General features: G+C 31.8%; 2 protein-coding genes across 2 annotated transcripts; one reads left to right on the forward strand and one right to left on the reverse strand.

The window, feature by feature from the left end:
* Positions 1–7351: 7351 nt before the first annotated feature.
* On the reverse strand, positions 7352–8554 carry LOC107619700 (agglutinin-1). Its single transcript, XM_016321995.2, has one exon. The coding sequence runs from the start codon at positions 8489–8491 to the stop codon at positions 7616–7618; it is 876 nt and encodes a 291-aa protein (XP_016177481.1). The 5' UTR covers positions 8492–8554; the 3' UTR covers positions 7352–7615.
* A 5254-nt stretch (positions 8555–13808) lies between these two features.
* On the forward strand, positions 13809–15453 carry LOC107615993 (uncharacterized). Its single transcript, XM_016318003.1, has 3 exons — positions 13809–13964; positions 14081–14473; positions 14560–15453. Exons 1-3 carry the CDS (start codon positions 13809–13811, stop codon positions 15451–15453), a joined length of 1443 nt encoding a protein of 480 aa, XP_016173489.1.
* Positions 15454–23963: the final 8510 nt, after the last annotated feature.

Here is a 23963-nt window from a genome sequence, read left to right on the forward strand (position 1 = left end):
TTGGACCAGTAAACCATTAAACCAGTCAATACACCGGTTCATTGACCGGTCCGGTTCTCGCAACCTTTATTACAACACAATCTACGAAGATACAATTATTTTTCATTACAAGTTTAAAAGCCCAAACTTGTCAAATACGACACGCATTGAGCTTGGGGGCTCATAATGTAGCGCTACCCCAAACTGAGGTATAACTACCAAACTAAAAGCTTGAACTTGCTAACGTAAGTTCGGCAAGTCAAGCTTAGAGGCTATGTACCGTATCCCTTATTAATTAGTCAAAACGAGTTATACCTCGGTAAAAGCAAAAATCATTCACCGAAACAACCCTCTCTCGATATCTTGAACTCCCCTTAGATCTCGAAAATAGTCACCGGCTCATTCACCTGGAACGACTATAAATACTATTCTCAGCCAAAGATAGAGGAGGATATAAGACGAAAGACACTCAAAGTACTTACCTCTTGATATTTTTAATACTCTGGTAGATATCATACTGACTTGGGAGTCTGAGTCTTTTTTGCAGGTTCTACGACCGGGTCCCGGCTCTCGGCTCCAAGGACTATCCGAGCTCACTACACAGAGGACCTCGAGTGATTCCCTCAGACGATGAAGTTACAGCTCAGAACATCCTCGGCAGAAACAATATAAAAGGTATTTTTAAAAAAATTATAAAAATATTTTAATATTTTATTGATATTAAAATATAAATTAATATTTTAGTTATTTTAAATTTTTTAAATTATATAAATAAAATAGTTTTTGTTTTAATAAATAATAATATATATTATTTCTAAATTCATTTCAATAATACAAATTAACTATAAAATTGGATATTCTGATACATATTAGTATTTAAATATATTTAGGTGTGTTAAATTTTTTTTATTATTAACAAGAATCACCATGAACTCAAACCGAAAAGATGGATCGATAGAACTCAAATTCCACTCAAAACCATCTCCTAAAACTGCAACAACTTTAGATTTGATTTAGTCTGACGAGGCCGCTTTAGACGAGCTTCAAAAATTGAACCACTGTTATTATGTTTATTGATAAAATTTGGACCCAACTCTTACACCTTCTTCTTGAATAATTTGCCAAACTAATTTAAAGAAAGCCCACTGTAGTAACCAATTTCTTTAACGCTAACCTTCTTTTTTAACAAAAGAGGCCCCAGGACCAAGAAAAGAGAAAATTATCAGCAAAGAGATGCATTGAAACTTCTCTAGGAAGTTGTTCAAAGAACATACTTTCTTCTTCACCATCCAATATCAGGTTACCTTGTCCATGTGCCACCTAATTAGCCTTCAGAAGCACATATTGGAACTGCACTCTCCAATTGTTATTTAGGATAGTCCGTATTCTCCACAGAGGCCGAGAAAGAGTTGGATGTCACATGGGAGGGGTCTTTGAGAAACCGTCTCCATTATTAAATATTTAATTCCTTTACTCCAAGCAATTTCTAGCCCCATCTTAATTTATAGCGGTTACTTCAACTTCTATGGCCTTTGCATTCTCCAATCTTGTAGCAAAAGTCCATATTCATCATCCACCATTATTGTTCCTTAGAACTCCTGCACAGCTCGTTGGCCCATCAGTATTTAGTTTGTATACCAATTCTCTAGAAGTTTCCAGGAGATCAATCTTCTGCACCTTTGATCATCTCTATAGTTCTCAATTACCATGATCTTGCTCTCTATGAGTGTCTTCCTAATTCTCATTAATTTGATTCTCACATGATCTTCCTTGTTAGAGTGCACACACACTACAAAAAAAAACGCTGAGTACCGTCAGATTAGTCTAATAATTCCGCCGTTGAAAAGGTTATCGTCGGATTTACTGTCAGAATTTTGGTGGATTTTTTTGTCCGACACTAATTACCGGCAAATTTTTCATTAGTGTTTTCAATGGATTGTCGAGTTTGGGGTTGATGATTACCGTCGGATGTAACATTGGCGCCATTTTACTTTAAATGGCACAAACTTACCGTCGGATTATTCTGGCGATAAATCCACCGATAGAATTATTAATTTTTTTTTTGGATTAACCTCGGATTAAAACTCTTGTTAATAAAATTGTTATCAGGAATCTAAAAGCAGTAGAAATCAACAAATTATTTTATTAAAAATAAATGGTATGAATACAATAAAATATCACAGAAGAGTAATGTACCCTAAACAAATAAAAATGTATAAAACCCTAACAACTAGAGATCCTGATAATCGTTGTCGGCGGCCGCGTCGCGGTCCCCCTGCTAAGGCGGTGGAGTAGGAGCTGCCGTTGGTGCCGCACTAGCAGCGTCGCTGCCTCTAACGTGCATCTGCTAGCTGTACTCCTCTATCTGTTGTCGCAGCCACTCGAGCTACTCCAGCTTCTCTGTGAGGTCCGAGTTGACAGCAATACGTGCAAGAATCTCGATACCTTTACTCATACTGCTCCTGCTGCTAGTAAAGCTCCTATGTTGGCTTCTGCAGCTCCTCCCTCAGGTTGATAACCTCTTGGGTATTAGTAGGGCTGGTGGCAGAGGCAGAGGCAAAGGAAACTGCCAATGCAAAGAAGTGGAGGCCGCTGGCGAAGAACGAGCCCAACCCGAAGCGGCGATTTTTGTGGGGTTCATAGGCGGTCTCACACCAGATCGTGTCGGGATCCACGACTGAGGTCTTAGAGCCGGCTTCGTTGGCTCCACCAGGCAGCTGAGATTGCTGGGTCACAGCCTGCAACCTCTGCTGATAATTCTCCTACGTCACATACGTTAGTTGTGATTAGAATAATATTTAAATAATTAACTTTAAACCAAATGAAGCTGGAATTTAAGATTAATTTACACTCACATAATAGGCTGCTGACCACTCGTCAGTAAAATTGTATTAAGACAGCACGAAAATTATTGAATAGGAATAAAAAATTATGTTATATATGAGAACTTACAAGGCTGCAGGAAATAAACTCTTTTTTTTTCATGTCTTTTTTTTTCTTGAAAAAAAAATTAAAGGGGATTTTTGTGTTTTTTTTAAAAAAAAGATATAAAATTATAGTTAAGAACCAAGCTATTCATATTAAAAGCATATAAGCTACACAATTATAATACGGTAAATTTATGTTTAAGAAATAAAAGAACAGTAAGAGAAATTACATGGGGTCACTTGACACATTTAAAGACTCCTCAATGCTTGATTGTGTTTGAAACATAGAATTATTTTTATTCGACAAGTTGACAGCCAGTATTCTAAGAAAAAATGAACATCTTTTAGAAAATTATATAAAAAAATATAAGATCTTGATTTTACCGTTCTGAAAAAGCACGTTGAGCTTCTATTAGGTCTTTTTCACTTTTTGTTGTTCAGTTTTAACAATCTTTCTTTTTTTGTGTATTATTTTCTATGGAACATATTTTTTTTTTAACTTTTGTAAGTTTGTCATTCTTTCTTGTTCTTCTTTCTGGTTATTTTCTTTTTTTAATTTTCTCTTTCCTTTATTCTCTTCTGAAACAGAAAAAATTTTGATCAATAAATATATAGCTTTTAAATCTTACTCATTATAAGAATCAATCCTTGTTTCTGAAGATGAAAGTTCTATAACAGGCTTCTTTTCACTCTTCTTCTTTTTACCCTTTTATTTTTGGCTTAAGCTCTGCTCTTTTGATAATCCTCAAAAACAAAAATTTAATTAATTAGCATATTTAGTGCTATAAGACAGAACTTTGGGTGTTAATTTGAATGATATTTGGTGTTATTTTGTAAAGAAATAATAATACCAAAATTTGAAAGAAATAAGTTCTTTTATTTTACCATTTCTTCCTTCTCCTCATGTTCAATCCTTTTAACAAGTATCTCCCTTGTCCAGTGGGCAACTCACGGTGGTCCGAGTCTCGTATTAGCTGTGGTATCAACAAATTTGGACTCATGAAAGTATATAATCATGAGTGCAAAAAGACACCCATTGATTGAGTATTTTTCTTCATTTTTGTTACTCTTTATTCCTTTAATTAGGAAGTTTATCACGTGAGTAGCCCAATTCTGCCTTCGTGTATTTTCAATATCAAGGATTACTGGCATGTGAACTGGGAAGACTTTGTTCATGGTTGTTGGTAATAAGAAGCATGTTTAGATGAAGAGAACGAATGTCCTCTTGATTTTAGCTTATTTCCCTTCCATCCACGTTCATTTTCAACAAAGATTTTATCAAAGAAGACAATGAAAAGCCTTTGAAGCTATCAATAACTTCCTTTTGCTCCTCAGTGATATCTTTATTTATAATCTTGTCTGGAAAAGTATCCCCTACAAAAATACCAAAATAGGTAAACAAAAATAACATTATCAAATAATAAAAACACCAAGAGTTGATCATGAGAATAGACTAGAGAAACAAGTTTTATCTGTTGTATTTAAGCCCAAGGCATCCCTTATCTTTACAGAGATTATGGTTATTTTCCCATAACGTGTGATGAGGGTGTTTTCATACGATCGAAGAAATTAGCCAGTTTCTTTAGAAGCTTGTGTGTGACATTTAAGGATGGGATATGGCTCAGAGTACCAAATCTCATTTCATCCATAATAACTTTTTTTCTTTTTACTCATTTTTCCAAAAACATCATCTATAATTCTTATAGAGCACCACAAATCATGAGTTTTCTATAAAGTAATTGAAAATTATGTTATAAAATTTATTTATGCAACAAAAACAGAGTTGTTTTGTTTAAAATATGCTTACATCATATTTTGGTGCCTTCTTAGTTATAATATTTTTTTCAGTAACTTTTTTTTTGTCATTTTGTCTGTAAGGCATAAAAAAGATGAATTAGACTGAATCTAACTCATAATAAAATCCAAAAATTGCAAATAATGACACCAGAAAACTCATCAACATGGCTTAAATTACATAAGAAACAATACAACAACATAGAGACTCCAAATACAATCCTATGACATGAAACACACTAATTATAACTTATAATCAAACCCAAAATTTACAAATTATCACACCAGAAAACTCATCAACATGGCTTAAATCATATAAGAAATAGTACAACTATATAAAGACTCTAAATCCAAGCCTATATCAAGAATCACACTAAATCTAAATCAAAATGACACCAAAAATTAAAAATGATGACACGAGAAGACTCATCAACATAGCTTAAATCAAATAAGAAACAATAAAACTATATAGAGACTCTAAATCTAAGCTTATGACAAGAATTACACTAAATCTAAATCAACATAATACTGAAAATTAAAAATAATGACACGAGAAGACTCATTAACATGACTTAAATCACATAAGAAACAATACAACTACATAGCGACTTTAAATCCAAACCTATGTAATAAATAACACTAAATGTAACTCATAATAAAACCCAAAAATTGCAAATTATTACACCAGAAAACTCATCAACATGGCTTAAATCATATAAGAAATAATACAATTACATAGAGACTCCAAATCTAAGACTGTCAAAAATCACACTATTTATCTAAATCAAAATGACACTGAAAATTAGAAATGATGACACCAACAGACTCGTCAACATGGTTTAAATTACATAAGAAATAGTACAACTACATAGAGTCTCAAAATCTACGCATATGACAAGGTTCACACTAAATCTAAATCACTGAAACTTGAAATAATGACACTAGAAAACTCATCAACATGGTTTAAATCACATAAGAAACACTACAACTACATAGAAGCAGAAATGCACAATTTAGAATCAAGTTAAATTCAATAATGCTTCGTCTTTTTATTTTTTAGAAATGCAGAAAGAGCTTCGCTCAGATTTTTTTCATTTGGTGTTGTTGTTGATAATTTGAAACCTACTACAGAGAAGTTCGTTGAGAGATTTTTTGTTTGGTGTTATTTTTTATGATTCGACTTAGCAGAGAGAGGTTAGTTGAGAAATTTTTTAGAGTCGTTTCAAGTTCATCAATATTAAAATAAGGTTTTGAAACGGTCTTTTATGTCAAAGAATGTGCATTGAAACATCGTGGGGGTGAAAAGTGAAAGCATGTTCACATGCACTGGGTAATAAAACTGATTTTTATTAGGATTAGGCCAACTTAATTGGATTTGAGAGTCAAAAAAACTTATATATATATATATATATATATATATATATATATATATATATATAGCATTGCTATTTCTATATATAGTCAATTTTTGGTAGGTTTTAGAATTTAAATTTGGTCGTGAAATAGAACTCTGAAGCATCAAGTTTTTACTGTACATACTATAGCAAAACTGTGGTAACCAATGATACAGATCTAAAATTATTATTTTTTAACTTAGTGTGTATAATATTTATAATTTTGTAATATTATACCTGTAAGCGTTTTTATAACTAAGTCTAAGCCGACACAAACTTAAGCTAGCAAAAGAAAAAAAGTGCATGTATATGTCACCTCTTTTCTTATTTTGCATTTTTTTGGCACAAATTTTTGTTAGATAAATACAAAAATTTATTGATATGCAAAAATTTTTGTATATGGCATAGAAATTTTTTAGCATAGTACAAATTTATTAATATAATATAAAAATTTTTGTATACAGCACATATATTTTTGTACATAGTACTGAAATTTTTTAACATAGCACAAATTTTTGTTGTGAATTTTTAATGTTCTAAGTATGTAGTTCTTAAAAAATTTATGTTCTTTGCACCAAAATTTATGTGATGTGTAATAATTATTTATGTGTTGTATATATTTTATTAGTTGGGTGTGTGGACATATGATCTTTTAAAAAATTGTGTTGTACTTTAAAATTTTTGTGTTGTGCAACAATAATTTCTGTGATATGCGTATTTTATTAATTGGATGTCAATGTTTAGGACATGTAATCCTTCAAAATTTTTATGCCGTGAATAAAAATTTATGTATTTTAATTTTCTGAAATATATAAAACAACGAAAAAGAAGAACAAGATGATGACAATGATAATAATAATAAGGAAGAAGGATAAAAAGAAAAAAGAAGGAGGATAGAAAATCAAATAAGAGAAGAAGATAGCGAGGATGGCAGTGATGTTGTTGAAAAAGAAGCATATAAAAAAAGACATCAACAACAAACACACATATGATAAACGGAATTTGGTTAAAAATCACTTGACCGTCTAATTTTATTGTTTATAATTAAAAGAAGAAAAAGAAGAAAAAAACTAGTTGACTACCTAACTTTATTGTTTATAATTAAAAATTACTTAGTATCTAGTTTATTGTTTATATTTTTTTTAGTAATAATTAATAAATATAAAATGAAATAATTTTAAGCTGATTGAGGCTTAAGTTTTGTTGTCTCTTAAAATAGTAATTTCACATGAGAAGATAAAGCAGGCAAAGGAAATGAGGAAAGAAATTGGAAAAGTATAAGAGACAACAAAAGGTTACATAATTAAGTAATTTATTTATAGAACATCATATGTAATAATCCAGAGCATGACGACACAAACTAAACATATATAGGCAACACAACCTTAATTAAATAACATACAAATATAGGCATGCATGCTCAATCACAATAATAATGGACTGAGTTCTTAAGTGGTTGTCCTTATTGGAAGGTAGGTAGGCATGCATATATAGTGGATGGATCCAAATATTCAATTAGAATCACACAACAGTAGCAATATGGCCTTCAGGAGCATCGGTCACTAAGGTTGAACTGAAAGACCAAGATTGAAGGTTGTTGACTTGCGTATTTTCTCCCGTGGAGGCAGAGAACCCTACCTTCACCCACTCTGGAAGCACGCTTTTCAAGTCTATGTCATAAGACAATTCGATGCGATCGTGGGTCCCATAAACACCAACAACCTTGAGCTTCTTGGCGACAGGATCATAGGTTATGCTCACTGATTCCACTGCTCCATTCTCCCAGTATGTCCACTCTGTGTACTTTGACGACACAATGGAGTTAACATCGATTCCGAAGTGCTTGTAATCTGGGTCTTTGTTCTCATGGTTCGTGTAGGTGTCGAACTCAACGGCAACAAATTTGTTGCTGGCCGCTGATGAGGCTTTGAAGCGAGCAGCGGTGGAGTTGCCGCCGCGGGTAACCGAGGTGCCAGCAACAAGGCCGAGGAATCTGCCGGAGGAGTCAGGAGGGAGGGTTGAGTCGTGTGGAGCGACGAAGAAGGCAATGCCATCGGCGGGAGAGTTCTGGTCGTAAGGGGCTTTAATGAAGAAGTTGAATGAGGTGGAAATGCTTGCCACCTCTCCGGTGATGGCGTCCCACAGACGGATGGGGGCAGAGTACGAGGCTCTACCCACGCTGTTATGTGCTGGGACACCAGCATCGTTCACCTTAGTAAGGTGTATGTCATTGTCTTTTGAGATCGTGGCATCGCCTTCGAGGACGATATCCAAGTCACCCGGCTCGAAACTTTCGAAGGTGAATGAGACCTCTTTTGAAGAGTTCACGGTGTGGATCATCATCACTAGGTGGATGGTTATGAAAGCAACAAGTGCAATGGGTTTCGAGATAGCCATGGTGACGATTTGATAAATGATTATGAGTGTTTATTGTTCGGGAATGGAGTGTGTTGTGTGCTAATTAACATCTAAGGGGTATATATAGAGCGCCATGGATGCATGATAGCATTCCATGGCTACCATTGCCTCATATAATATAGAGTAATTGTTAGGTATTTTGAGAGAATATTCTTATTTTGATTAATTAATTATCTTGCACGTTTATTTAAGGACTAAAAATTTTAATTTTTTTAGTGTCACTGATAACGACGATCATGGGTATGTTTGGCGTTAAAATGGAAGAAAGACATTTAAATTTTTTGAAAGTTTTAATTTTTAGTTTGGCAAATCATTAAAATAAATATTTTTAAAATTTTTTTATTTAAAGATATTTTTTAATAATTAAAATTTAACATATATAATTAATTAAATCATGTTATTTTTGTCATAATTAAATTGGATAAACTGATTTAGTCGAAAAATTAATGAACCAAATTTTAAAATCGATCTAAATTTATATTTTTTTATAAAAAATAATTATAATATTTTTATTATATATATATATATATTTTGAAAACCCTAAATCTGAACCTATAACGACACAGAAAGAAGAGAATGGTTAGGATAGATTTAGGATTCTCAAAATTAATATATATGTATATATTAAAATAAGAATATTTTAGTTATTTTCTATAATAAAGGTATTGTAAATATTTTTTATAAAAAATATTAATTTAGACTGATTTAAGATTTAGTTCACTGATTTTTTGGTCAAATTAATTTATCTGATCTAATTTTGACAAAAATAACACAGTTTAATCTATTATATATATTAAATTTTTATTACTAAAAATATTTTTAAAAAAAGAAGTTTTAGACGTCTTTATCTAAGTGGCTCCTATTTTTTACTCATGAATGTAGAAATAATTTTGTCCTCAAAATCACGTTTACAGGAAATAACAATTTTGGGGATGCTCCCATAAAAATGCAGAAAACGTCTTTTTTTAAAGATACTTTTTAATAATTAAAATTTAACACATATAATCACTTAAATTATGTTATTTTTGTCAAAATTAGGTCAAGACAAATTAATTTAACCGAAAAACAGTGAATTAAATTTTGAATCCGTCTAAATTAATATTATTTTTTATAAAAAATGGCTACAATACCTCTATTATATAAAATGACTAAAATACTCTTATTATATATTAATTTTGAGAATATTAAATCCTAGCTCTTTTCTTCTCTACCGTTATAGGGTTAGAATTTAAAGTTTTCAATATATATATATATATATATATATATATATATATATATATATATATATATGAGATATTTTAGTTGTGTTTTTATAATAGAGATATTATAGTAATTTTTTATAAAAAATATTAATTTATATCGGTTCAAAATTTAATTTATTAATTTTTTTGCTAAACTGATTTATCCGATCTAATTTTAATAAAAATAATACAATTTAATTGATTATATGTCTTAAATTTTAATTTTTTAAAAAACATCTTTAAAAAAAGACGTTTTTGACATTTTATCTAAGTGACTCCCAACAATTTTTAATTTTTGCGTTTCAATAAGTACTTCTAGCCATTAACACTAAATCTTTATTTACCTTTTACCAACTTTATCTTTTATGTATGTTATTGTATTATTTATAGAATTCTTATTATTTATATTTATATGAACTCTCTTTTTTTATTATTTATTTTTTTTTTGTTAACTATTTGTTTGACATTATACACTTTATAATTGTGATTTTTGTGTATTATTTTTTATTATTTTTTTATAATATAATTTATTGATCCCATTAGGTAAAGTAAATTAAATAAAAATTAGTCGTAAATAATAATAATAATAATAAATTATAGCATACTAAAAAAGAGTACTAAGAATACTAAAAATATACTATATAAAAAATATCATAAAATAACTACAATACCTCTATTATATAAAATAACTAAAATACTCTTATTATATATATTAATTTTGAGAATCCTAAATTCTAGCTCTTTTCTTCTCTATCGTTATAGGGTTAGAATTTAAAGCTTTCAAATATATATATATATATATATATTAGTTGTGTTTTTATAATAGGAATATTGTAGTAATTTTTTATAAAAAAATATTAATTTATATCGGTTCAAAATTTAATTTATTAATTTTTTTGCTAAACTGATTTATCCGCTCTAATTTTAATAAAAATAATACAATTTAATTGATTATATGTGTTAAATTTTAATTTTTAAAAAACATCTTTAAAAAAAAAGACGTTTTTGACATTTTATCTAAGTGGCTCCCAACAATTTTTAGTTTCTGCGTTTCACGTACTTCTAGCCATTAACACTAAATCTTTATTTACTTTTTACCAACTTTATCTTTTATGTATGTTATTGTATTATTTATAAAATTCTTATTATTATATTTATATGAACTCTTTTTTTTATTATTTATTATTTTTATTTTTTGTTAACTATTTGTTTGACATTATACACTTTATAATTGTGATTTTTGTGTATTATTTTTTTATAATATAATTTATTAATCCCATTAGATAAAGTAAATTAAATAAAATTAGTCGTAAATAATAATAATAGTAAAAAATTATAGCATACAAAAAAGAGTACAAGAATACTAAAAATATGCTATATAAAAAATATCATAAAAAACTTGCTAATTTATTTCAATCATTATCAAAGTAAATATTTAATTTTTTTTATTATTTTTAATTCGCTCTAAAATTTATATTTTTTTAGTTTTAATTAAAAATATATTTTACCAATTTTGATATTATTTTTATTTTAATAAATAAATATTAATTTTATTATAAAATTAATTAATAAAATTTATTCAAATATCTAAATTAAAATAATAAAATAATATACAAAAATTATTAAAATTAATATCTATTTTAATAATTTTTTATTTAAAAATAATTATAAATAATATAATTTAAATAATATTTATTTTATTATAATCTATTTTAATATAAAATTATCAAATATAAATCAAAATATTTTATACAAAATCAAGTTTATAAAATTAATTTATATAAATTTTTATTTATCAACCATAATCCAAACACACGGTATATCATGGTAAATGTTCATGCTGAATGGCGCAAATCGAAATATCTAATTATCAACTATTTATATTTATTGAGGCGCAGTTCGCCAAGCCATCAATAGTTAGTTGTTGGCCAATATTAATCAATTAAAATTATTTTTAAATTTTTAAAATATATTATTTTTCTTTTATGATTCACAGTATTTTTTTATTTGATAAGTCAAGGATTAATTCGTTGTGGTACTGAATTTTAATTAAAAATTTATTGTTGGCCAATAAATTACTACATTTATAAAGCAAAATTCAAATTTTCGATACTTATTTAAACAATAAACTAGTGAGTTAACTACTAAACCAATCCAACTTAATTTTCAAAATACATTATTAACGAGGAGACTATTAGTAATCACTTTTATTGACTGTTAAATTATTGATGGATAAATGTTGTCAAAATTTTATTAGTAAAAATTTGACTCATTTTGCCACCTCTTCAAGCTATGTGTTGAAAATATAAAAGGCGAGCACCCGCCTCGCTCTCTGCCTTTCACGAATCTGCCTTCACTTCTCCTGCTCATGATGGTAGCATGTCTCCAGCTCTATGCAGTGACGGATCCAAAAAAATTTAATAGTGGGGGCAAATATATATAGTATAATAATAATTTTTATAATTATTATAATATTGTAATTTATAAAATATGATTATTTAACCAAAAAATTAGTAAAGATAATTTTGTTTAAGATTTTAAAATTTTAGAGAATTTTAATAAGTCCAATATCACAGCACCAATGTATTATCTTAGAGGTAGATTTTTTCTTTTTTTCAACCAATCAAAAAGGCTAAAATTACTATTTAGTTTTATTTCAAACATGAAAATATATGCAAAAGTTGCCAATAACCTATATTAGTTTTGTTGTGGGGGCAAACTTAATTTTATGGTGGGACAACTAACTTATATTATTAAGAACTATTAAGAAGTTTTCAAAAATTCACTGGGGGCACTTGCCCCCACTATTTCATGAATAGATCCGTCCCTGGCTCTATGTATGTTGTCTAGGATCCAATCCGATCCGAATCTAAAGCATATTTTATCGGTTTTGAATTTATTATTTTTATACAGTATCATTTTTTAATCGAATTCAGATTATACTTTAAGCTATCTGATTCGGTTCAAAAAATTTTTTAATAAAAATATATATTTTTGAATAAAATTAGTAATATTTTATTACGATTTTATATTTTAATTAATATTTTTTACCCTATATTGTATGATTTTGTTCCGGCCCAGCCCGGTTGGTGCATTGTCTGACCTGACCAGAGCGGCCGACTCAGCGGGCCTCATACGCTCGGATTGCGACCCAGACACTTATTCCCTGGTAGCCAGCCACGCGACAGCTGAGAGAGGAAGTTTCCAGAAAAGAGACCTCTCCTGTCGGACCCGTCCTACTGACAGAGTATATATAGGGAGGGCCCTACCCCTTCCCCACGGTACGTCACTACCTCCATACTCTTACTGCCATCTGTACAAACTCTGACTTGGGCGTCGGATTGTCATCGCAGGTGGCTCTCCCCCTCGCATTGTAGTAGCTCAGGAGGTTGCTACGTCTCTGCCCTCATCCTCCAGACCCAGACCAAGGCTGATTCCTACCATCGCACCCCGAGAGCACCTCCGACCCGTCCGGGACACAAAGTACTGAACATTGGCGCCATCTGTGGGGACCTGGCCTGAATGGATTTCCTGTTAGGTCCTGTGGGAAGAGATGACGGAGGCGAGCCACGTAGGGAGGAAGTGGTTCCCCGAACCAGTGGGGTAGCATCTTTGGCTTCCTCCCGCGAACGCACGAGATCCCCCCCCCCCCGCCCCCGCGCCGAGGGGAGCCTCCCTCCCACTCTCGGGAAAGGTGTCCCTTCGAAGGGACGGGGAGCGACTATCCTCGGATAATGCAGGAGCTGCGCCACAGGGTGTAGAACCTAGAACGGGAGCTAGCAAGCAGAGAGCACTACTGGCCCGCCCCAAGGCAGCATCGTTCCCCATCCCCTCAAAGGAGGAGGGAAACCAGAGAGAGAAGCCCCCAAAGAGACTAATCTAGGGGCACACCGACCTACCGGTCCGATCCCAAAAGCCAAGGGGAAAGTAGAGAGGTGCCGAGGAGACGGCAAGACCTTATAATCTACAACCGGCCTCCAGTGAGACACACTGGGGAGGAAAACCGAGAGGATAGCAGGGAGAGACTAAGGAGAATGCCACGACGCCCTGTGATCATGGGGGCAACCCCTTTTCACCACTCCATTCTCGAGGTCCGGCTTCCGAAGCATTTCGATAAGCCAACGGACATGAGATATGACGGCACCCAAGATCCTCAAGAACATCTAACGGCCTTTGAGGCCAGGATGAATCTAGAAGGTGTGGATGATGAAGTAAGGTGTCGCGCCTTCCCCGTAACCATAGGGGAGCCGACAATCCGCTGGTTTAATGCTCTCCCCCAGGGCTTTGTTATAACCTTTGCGGACATAACCCGCGCTTCCTGGCTCAGTTCACCACGTGCATTGCTAAAGCAAAGCACCCGATCAACTTGCTAGGGGTGAGGCAGAGAAGCGGAAAACCGACCAGGAAGTACCTGGATAGGTTCAATGATGAATGCTTGGAGATTGACGGCCTGATCGACTCGGTGACCAGTCTATGCTTGATGAACGGATTGCTGAACGAAGATTTCAGGAAGCACCTTACCACCAAGCCCGTATGGACGATGCAAGAAATCCAAAATGTGGCTAGGGAGTATATCAATGACGAGGAGGTTAGCCAAGTCGTTGCAGCCAACAAGCGGCAGCCTGCCTATAACCCTGCTCGTCAGCCCGGTAACAGGGAAAGGCCTAAGGAGCACTCCAAGGACGGAGCGCCAGCTAAAGCCTTCAAGCCGTTCCCCCAGGTAGGCAAGTTTACTAACTACACCCCCTGACAGCCCCGATCGTCGAGGTATATCAGTAGATAACCAACAAAGGCATCCTGTCGAAGCCACGAGAACTCAAGGATAGAACTAGAGGGAACAAAAACCTCTACTGCGACTACCACAAGGGCTTCGGCCACAAGACCCAAAATTGTTTCGATTTGAAGGATGCTCTGGAGCAGGCGGTCCCGAAAAGTAAGCTGGCAGAGTTCTCTCACCTCATAAGAGAACCCAGGAGGTGGGATCGTGACCGATCTGGCAACGATAGGAGCCGCGTCGTGAGACCGAGACAAGAACCCGAGGAGGACAATGAACGCGGCCTCACCATTGTGAGGTTGTGGTCGGGAGAGACACTGCCCCCAGGTCGAAGTCAGCATGCAGGAAAGATGCCAAAGTCTTGTCTGTGTCATCGTCCAGTCCTGCGCCTTCCTCCAGGAGGGTACCATCAATATCATTCGGACCAGAGGATCAATGGTTCGATGACTTGCCAGATGAACCCTCCTATGGAGATCACAGCAAGAGTGGGAACTGGCCTGGTCAGGCGAATCCTCATAGATACCAGAGCTGACTTGAACATCATGTTCCGTAATGTGTTTGATGCTCTGGGCCTCCGAGACACCGACCTGAAAACCCACCAACACGGTGTGGTCGGCTTAGGCAATAACTTTATCAATCTTGATGGCGTAGTCTCCCTACCGATCTCCATAGGAGGAGGTCAGGGGAAGAGGTCGGTAATGGAAGAGTTCATCGTTCTAAGAGACTCCACGGCCTACAACATCATCTTGGGAAGGAAAACCATCAATGAGTTCGGAGCTGTGATTTTTACCAAGCTACTGATGATGAAGTTTGTTGCTGATGATGGGTCGGTTGGATCCATCAGGGGGGATTTGAAAACGGCGGTTGCGTGCGACAACGCCAGTCTCTCCCCAAGGAAGAAGTCCTCGGTACCAGGTAGAAGTTAGGAATCGATAAAACTACTTGCATCAAAGTTCTTCTCCATTACCGTAAGGGCCCCTTTCGGGCTGGAAGTTGGTTTCTGTTTCCTCGGATTGTCAACAACTATTACCTCCGGTCCTCCACCCTTTCCGTCGACCGCCGGCCGAAGACTCGGACCAGAGCTGATCCCAGCCACCTCTCCTTGGGTACGCTGGGACTGGGCCTCGGCCTCGACAGCAGAGGAATGTGGCACCTCGTTGGTACGCGTAGTGGAGTCATCATCACTACCCTCAAAAAGAAATGTGTTGAATAGAGTGTCGAGTCCAACTTGCTCGCCATCCATTGACACTGAAACAAGACACAAAAACTCATTAGTCGGCAAACCGGCTAAGGAAATAAATGAATAATAACAAACACGAGCATACAACCAAATGACTACCCACCTATATAACCCCTGGCCATGTCACGATCACCCATGAGGAGATGGGGTTAACATGATTCTTGCAAAAGATAGCCAACAAAACGTCGGCAACTTTCTTATTCTCGGGAGACAACCCTTTGTATGTCACTTTTGTGAAGGCATTATACCCCGCCCCGAAACTCTAATAGTCGGGATGCGGCGTTTCCCCTTCAAGTTCAACCAGAAGGGATGCCGACCATCAGCAGGGTGAACCTTGAAGTACTGATCTTTAAAACCATGGTAAGAATCCTCAAACAGGCTAAAAATCCTCCGACCTTAGGCTGACTGGAAGGACATGAAGCCTTTTTTGGCCCTCCCCTCTTTAGAAGGGTTTGTTAAAATAAAGAGAAACAAGAAGACCTCAACGGAGGTCGACAACTCTAAATATTCACAGACCATCTCGAAACAGCGGATAGAAGCCCAGTTGTTCGGATGCAGTTGAGACGGCGCTACATCACATCGGTTAAGCAGCGCCATTTGGAAGGGGGAGAAAGGGATGCGAACCCCCAAATTGGTAAACATCGTCTTATACATCCAGATCCAATTAGCAACCTGAGGAGTGTGTAGGTTTAGATGGAATATCTGTTCCTGGTCAGCGGGAACAAACATCTCGTAATTAGCTTCCTCAGGGCCTCCCCCGCATAGGTACTTGGCTTGTTGAAACTCCGTAAGTTCCTCTAAGGTCATCTGATTAGGGGTGTCCTTCAGGTCCGAGGTCACCCAGGCATATCGGTCGTAGGGTGCTCTCACAACAGGAACCCTCGCGACGGAGCGTTGGACCATACCTACAGTTGGGGCACCACTCAGAGTCAGTCTATGAGGTCGGAAAACCGGCACTAACACCAGAGACTACAGTTTGCCTATCCAATATCTACAGTCAAGCAAGGGCTAAATCTATGGTTAAAACGAAGCCTAAATACCAAAAACCTGAAATGGTTACCCCCCTAATGTCTACATAATATTGGAACTATCCTAGCATGCAACCCAAAACAAGCAATATAGGCGCAGAAGCAACATGCAGAAAAACAACATAAACGCAAAAGTGAAAATAAGAAGAGAAGGAAAAAAGGAAACTTACCAAAAGAGTGATGATCAAAGAAGAACTGGGAAAATCTCAGGAAAATAGGCAGCACATAAACGAATTCAGAGCGAAGAATTTCAGGGGAGATGAGAGGCATGAAGGAAACGTGGTAATAGTAGGAAGTTAGAAGCGCAAAAGGTGAAAGGAAACTGAAGTGGAAACTGACGCATAAGAAGCGCGAAAGACAAGAGCAAAGTGGACTTTTCACGCAGGGTTTGAATCAGCCATCAAAAGCATTAAATGCTCGGTGCGAAGATCGAGGTGACGCAAGACATTCCTTCGAGGCGACGAGCCTCACTCGTGCGTAGGGGGCACGCCCTTACCACGACTAATGGCACACCGACCAAGCGACGACACATGTGGGAGAACAGAGCGCGCCAACAACAACGCTCACGGCCGTAACTGACGCGTTGGGGGCACTGTTCCGGCCCAGCTCGGCTGGTGCATTGTCCGACCCGACCAGAGCGGCCGACCCAACGGGCCTCGTACGCCCAGATTGTGACCCGGACACCAATTCCCTAGCAGCCAGCCACGCGACAGCTGGGAGAGGAAGCTTCCATGAAAGGGACCTCTCCTCTGGGACCCGCCCTACTGACAGAGCATATATGGGAAGGGATACGTCACTACCTCCATACTCTTACTGTCATCTATAGAAACTCTAACTTGGGCGTCGAAATGTCATTGCAAATGACTCCCCCCTCGCATCGCAGTAGCTTGGGAGGTTGCTACGTCTCCGCCCTTATCCTCCAGACCCAAACCAAAACTGGTTCCTACCATCGCACCCCGAAAGCACCTACGACCCGTCCACAACACGAAGTATCGAACAGATTTATATTTTAAAATAATTTATTTTAGTATAAATATAATATAATATTTATTAAATTTAATTTTTAAAAATAAATTTTATTATTTTATGTATAAAATTTATAAATTTGTATATATTAATTTTACATTAAATCAATCTAATTTAACCAATTTATTTTGAGTTATTTTTAAATCGAATTAAAATAGAACCGATAATCTTTTAGCATCGAATCTAAGTTTAGATTTGGTCCATAAAACTTCAAACTACTGGTAAAAAGCAACCGACTTATAGTAATTTTTAATTTAAATTTTAAAATATTAACAAAATAGAAACTAATTTCAAACTAATAAAAATTACACAAAGCAAAATTATTCATTTGCTCTCAATGCACACAAGAAAATTTTTCTATTATTAATGGGAGCCGCCTCATTAATTAGGAAGAAAAGAATAATAGAGTGAGATATTTTATTTTTAAAATTTGATAATATTAAACTGTTCCTAATTTTTTAATATATGGACAAAAATATCTTTATTTTTTATGATATTAATATATAAAAAGTATTAAGAGTTATCAAAATTTATTATTTTTTGTTATTAAGTAATTATTAATACTTAAAAATGTAAACTAAAATATATTGTTAGATTATTAAATTAAAAAAATTGAATTAATAATTAAAAATAATGATAAAAAATAATAAATTTTGATAATTTTTTAATATTTTTTTAATACATATTTTAAAAAAGTACTTTACATATTAAATTTTGATGTTTCTTTTTTAAAATATAATTAAAAAATAGGACAAATCACCCATATAAATTAAGCTGGGCAAAAAATTACGTGAATCAACCAAACGAATAATCGATACATGAATCAACCAGAAGCACATTTTCATGTAATTTGAATTAGGCTAATTCGAATTATACATTTAATGTAATTCGAATCAAACTTGATTCAAATTACACACGCACACACCCACTAATTCGAATAAAGGTGATTCAAATTACACACAAATTTACATACTAGTTCGAATTGGACTGATTCAAAATATTAGAAAAAATATTAGTGAAATATTTGTAAAAAATATTAGAAAAATACTATATAATATAAAAAAATATACTACAAAAAATATAAAAAAAATTTATAAATATTAGTTGAACTTGAATTCTATAGCATAAATCTAATCCATGCAATTATTTTAATACACCAACGATTATATCTATATGAAGCCACTGTTAAATCGAATTCAATTAGTTCGATAATACGAGTCTATGAAAAAAATTGCATTTTATAACATTTAAAATTTTTTATTATGTAATAGATTAGTAACGAGTACATTACAAATTTTTATAGTACTCATAACAATGTTTAATTTAATAATTGTTATTAAAATTTTAGTTGTACTCATTACAAAATAAATAATTACAATATATAAATATAAAATGAATTGACCGATTTAAAAATAGGACAATCTAATAATATTGAAAACCATTTAATTTAAAAACGTAATTTAAAAAATAAATCCTTCACATACTTACATAATTATGAATTTATAATATAATAAATACTTCCCAAAAATCTATTATAATGCTTAACTTCTAAATACCGAGTTATTTATTTAAATAGTTTAATTTTTATCCAGCCTAATATAATAAAGTATGTTTATTTTGTAACGAATACAATTAAAATTTTAATAACAATTATTAAATTAAACATTGTTACGATAAGTACTATAAAAGATTTGTAATGTACTCGTTACTAACCTATCACATAATAAAAATTTTTAAACTTTATAAAATGTAATTTTTTTTATAGACTCGTATTATCGAACTAATTGAATTCGATTTAGCATTAGCTCCATATAAATATAATTGTTGGTGTATTGAAATAATTGCATAGATTAAATTTATGCTATAGAATTCACATTCAACTAATATTTATAAATTTTTTTATATTTTTTGTAGTATATTTTTTTATATTATATAGTGTTGGGAATAAGTAGTATGACCACAATCCAATCAATCACGTATCAAATAATTTATTATTGTTATTATATTAAAATATTAATATAATAAGGTCCTTGATTAAATTTAGAGATTTATCATTGTGATAATGATCATAATATTGAGATATAAATCTTTTATAATTTATTCTAAATTGTTCTTGGTCATAGGATTATTAAAAAAGACATTAATAATCCGGAAAGATCAATATATATATAATGGTCTTCATTGGATGAAGATTAATAGATCTCATTTATTAAATTATATATATAGATGGTGCATATAGATATATGATCATTGAACTGACTCACTTTGAGAATTCCTAATGGTTATAATTACCGCATATTTGTCAATAGGATATTCTCAAGATGAACATGGTAATAGAGTTTCCTTTGACCTGCGACTGTCATAGTAATTAACAATGTATTTATTATACTTTGATTCCGGACACCTAATATCTTAAGGTGCTAGTTAAATAGATATTGGGTATGATTTAAATACTTGTAGAATTAATGATTAGTCAATAAGGAATCCATCAACTCTCGGTAAAGAGTTTGAGCTCTATGATTATAATGACTGAGATGAATAAAACCTTGGCCAAGGGGATTGAATAAATGAAGAAATGAGTTTCTTAAGTCATTCACAGTTCATTATAATAATGGTAACAAGTTAGAGTTTGACAATTAAACCATACTCTAAGAATTAACCAAGAGTTAGAAAGATGGAAGGAATCATACTTTGTTCTTCTAAGGTTCTTAGTAAAAATATATTACTTCATACTATCGGGTCGTTGAGGAGTGTTGCTAGACGCCAACCTTGATTAGTAAATTTAGTATGACTAATTTACTACCCGCTTAGTATTGAACCTATGGGGTCACACACTAACGAGTGTTCTAATCTTTGCTGTAGAATTATTTAATTATTATTTTGATTTGATCAAATAAATAATTATATTAATTCAAATGGAATATTATTATATTCTTTGCTAGCACCAAGAATATAATAATAGTATGATGATTGAGAATATTAAATGAGATTTGAGAATAATTAGTTATTCTATTTCTAAATTTGGATGAGATCCTAACTGATTCTGTTTTCAAATTGAGTTATGATATGATTCATAAATTTGAAGGATTCAGATTTAGAATTTCAAGATATGATTTAAATTTGAATTGAGATTCAAATTTAAAATCAGTAACAAATCTCATAATATATATATGTATGCCAAGAGTAAAGGAATTACAGAGAGAATAACAAGAATTTTATTCCTTTACCTCTACACACATAAATATATGTGAGCCTAATTCTTGGAGAAGAATTTTATGGTGTGCAAAGAGTTGCAAGAGGTTTCTCAATTTAGATCAGATGTCCATTAGTCAAGGAGTTGACAGCAAAGATTGGTCTCGGTGTGAATACGCATAGCGCCTTGGTACCATCGAAGGAGAAAGTGATTTTTACTAAAGTGTCTAAAGGTATTTAGATATGATTTATGTATTATTTCTAGAATAAAATTTAAGCACAAAATAGATCTTTAGGATTACCTTTTTTTCTTCCGTTGCGTGTTATAAACACATGGTAATCCTTCATATAGTATTTTTTTAATATTTTTGGCAAATATTTCACTAATATTTTTTTAATATTTTTAGCAAAATATTCCATAATTCGAATCAGCATGCTTCGAAGTACTATGAGTCAATATACCGGGTACTAGTTCGAATCCGTCTAATTAGTAGGTGTGTGTAATTCGAATTAGACTAATTCAAATTACATATAAATGTCCTCTTAGTTGACCCTGTAACGATTACTTGTTTGGTTGATTCATGTAATTTTTTGTCCAACTTAATTTACATGGGTAATTTATCCTAAAAAATAACATATTTTTATCTTAAATTTGATAATTTTATACCAGGTATATTGTTTTCTATATTTTTTTTAATTATCAAAAATGCTTTTTAAAAATGAATAAAATGATAAAAATTAAATGTTGGTCTAATTTTTTTATATTTTTTTAAATATTTTTATAAAATTTTAGATCAAATATATAGGTATTTTGCTAAATATAAAAGTTAAAGATATTTTTGTGAACATTTTTAAAAATTAGGAAAGGTTTTGGTACGTAGTTTACGCTAAAAATTACGTTCAAGTTAAACTACATGTTTTTAAAAATGGGATAAAAAAAATAGATAATTATATATTTAACATTCTTTTGATATTGTGTTATGAATGCTCAATTTAAAAAACTTAACGGTTAAATAAAAATACATGTAAATAATTTTATATCTAATCATTGCTCCTATTCTAGTCTTGTGTAATGATTGCAGTTGTCACCTACTTTTTGAAATTTGATGTCCATTTAATTATATTTATTTTTATAATATAATAATATATATAAAAATAATTATTTTTATTAATATATTATTATATAATTAAAAATACGTGTATATAAAATTCGCACGGAAAAAAAATGAAATCTCGTATAATCGGATATATATTAAGTTTAGGTGAGTATAAAAAGACTATTTGAGTTATAGTTTGGGCAAATCACAATAATAAATTAATGGGAGCAAAATTTTACACGAATTTACCAATGCACGTTTTTATTTAGTTCGAACCAGCTAAATTCGAACTCCATTTCTACATCCAGCTGGGTTCGAATTATACATAAATACACGCACACACTAATTCGAACCAAGGTTCGAATTACACACAGTAATTCATGGTATAATTCGAATTATGCTGTTAAAAAATTAATAATTTATTAAAAAAAATATTAAAAAAATTTATTAAAAAAATTAATAATTTAAAAATTAAAAAAATATATATTTTATTTCATACGTTAAAAAAAAAACTAACAAAATATTTAATTACGAGACTTCTTTAAAATATTAATGAGCTATCAATTCGAATTCCATACAATACTTTTCTGTCCATTTTTAATAGCTCATGAATATTTTTTAATAAATTTTTTAAAATTATACTATAAAAAATATTTTATCCTATGCAAAAAAATTTAAAAAAAATGGCTTAAAAAATGTTAGGAGTACTATAAAAATTTATAATGTTCTAATAACTTAAGTAAATACATGCATATACTCAAATTTTAAATAAAATATTCTACATAGTCAATAATAATTTAAAAATAAAAAAAAATATTTTATTCCATACAAAATAATTAAAAAATATATTTTATTCTATACAAAAAAATTTAAAAAAATGGCTTAAAAGATGTTATGAGTAATTTCAAAGTTTGTAATATTTTAGTGATTTAAGTAAATATATGATAAAAATATTTTTTCTTTAATTTCTAAATTATTAGTGACTATGTAAAGTATTTCTTTAATGTCCTAAGTCATTAGGACATTACAATTTTTTATAATACTTCTAATATTTTTTAAGCCATTTTTAAAATTATTTTGCATAGAATAAAATATTTTTTTGTGGTATAATTTAAATAAATTTATTAAAAATATTCATGAGCTATCAAGAATGGGCAGAAGAGTATTGTATAGAATTCGAATCGATCACCATATAATTTGAATCAGAGTGATTCGAACTTTCCCATGCGTAATTCGAATCATGTAATATCTCACCATATAATTTAAATAATTTTATTAAAAAATTATCATGAATAATTTTTAATAAATTTATTTAAATTATACCAAAAAAAATATTTTATTCTATGTAAAATAATTTAAGAAATAGCTTAAAAAATGTTAGAAGTACTATAAAAATTTGTAATGTCCTAATGACTTAAGACATTAAAGAAATACTCCACATAGTCACTAATAATTTAGAAATTAAAGAAAAAATATTTTTATCATGTATTTACCTAAATCACTAGAATATTACAAACTTTTATAGTACTCATAACATCTTTTAAGCCATTTTTTAAAATTATTTTGTATAGAATAAAATATATTTTTTAATTATTTTATATTAAATAAAATATTTTCTTTCATTTCTAAATTATTATTGACTATGTAGAGTATTTTATTTAAAATTTGAGTACATGCATATATTTACCTAAGTTATTAGAATATTACAAATTTTTATAGTACTTCTAACATTTTTTAAGCCATTTTTTTAAAATTATTTTGCATAGGATAAAATAATTTTTGTAGTATAATTTAAAAAATTTATTAAAAAATATTCATGAGCTATTAAAAATGGACAGAAAAGTATCATATAG

The sequence above is a fragment of the Arachis ipaensis genome, chromosome B9, assembly GCF_059453495.1.
Source record: "Arachis ipaensis isolate K30076 ecotype BB chromosome B9, ASM5945349v1, whole genome shotgun sequence".
Taxonomy (NCBI): domain Eukaryota; kingdom Viridiplantae; phylum Streptophyta; class Magnoliopsida; order Fabales; family Fabaceae; genus Arachis; species Arachis ipaensis.

Excerpts from the sequence above, each read along its gene's own strand:
- LOC107619700 (XM_016321995.2), bottom strand. The coding sequence starts at position 8,491 with ATGGCTATCTCGAAACCCATTGCACTTGTTGCTTTCATAACCATCCAC.
- LOC107615993 (XM_016318003.1), top strand. The coding sequence starts at position 13,809 with ATGGGGGCAACCCCTTTTCACCACTCCATTCTCGAGGTCCGGCTTCCG. Across the intron at positions 13,965-14,080 it reads TAGAAGGTGTGGATGATGAA|TTCACCACGTGCATTGCTAA; the intron begins GTAAGGTGTCGC and ends TTCCTGGCTCAG. Across the intron at positions 14,474-14,559 it reads CCTTCAAGCCGTTCCCCCAG|CCACGAGAACTCAAGGATAG; the intron begins GTAGGCAAGTTT and ends ATCCTGTCGAAG.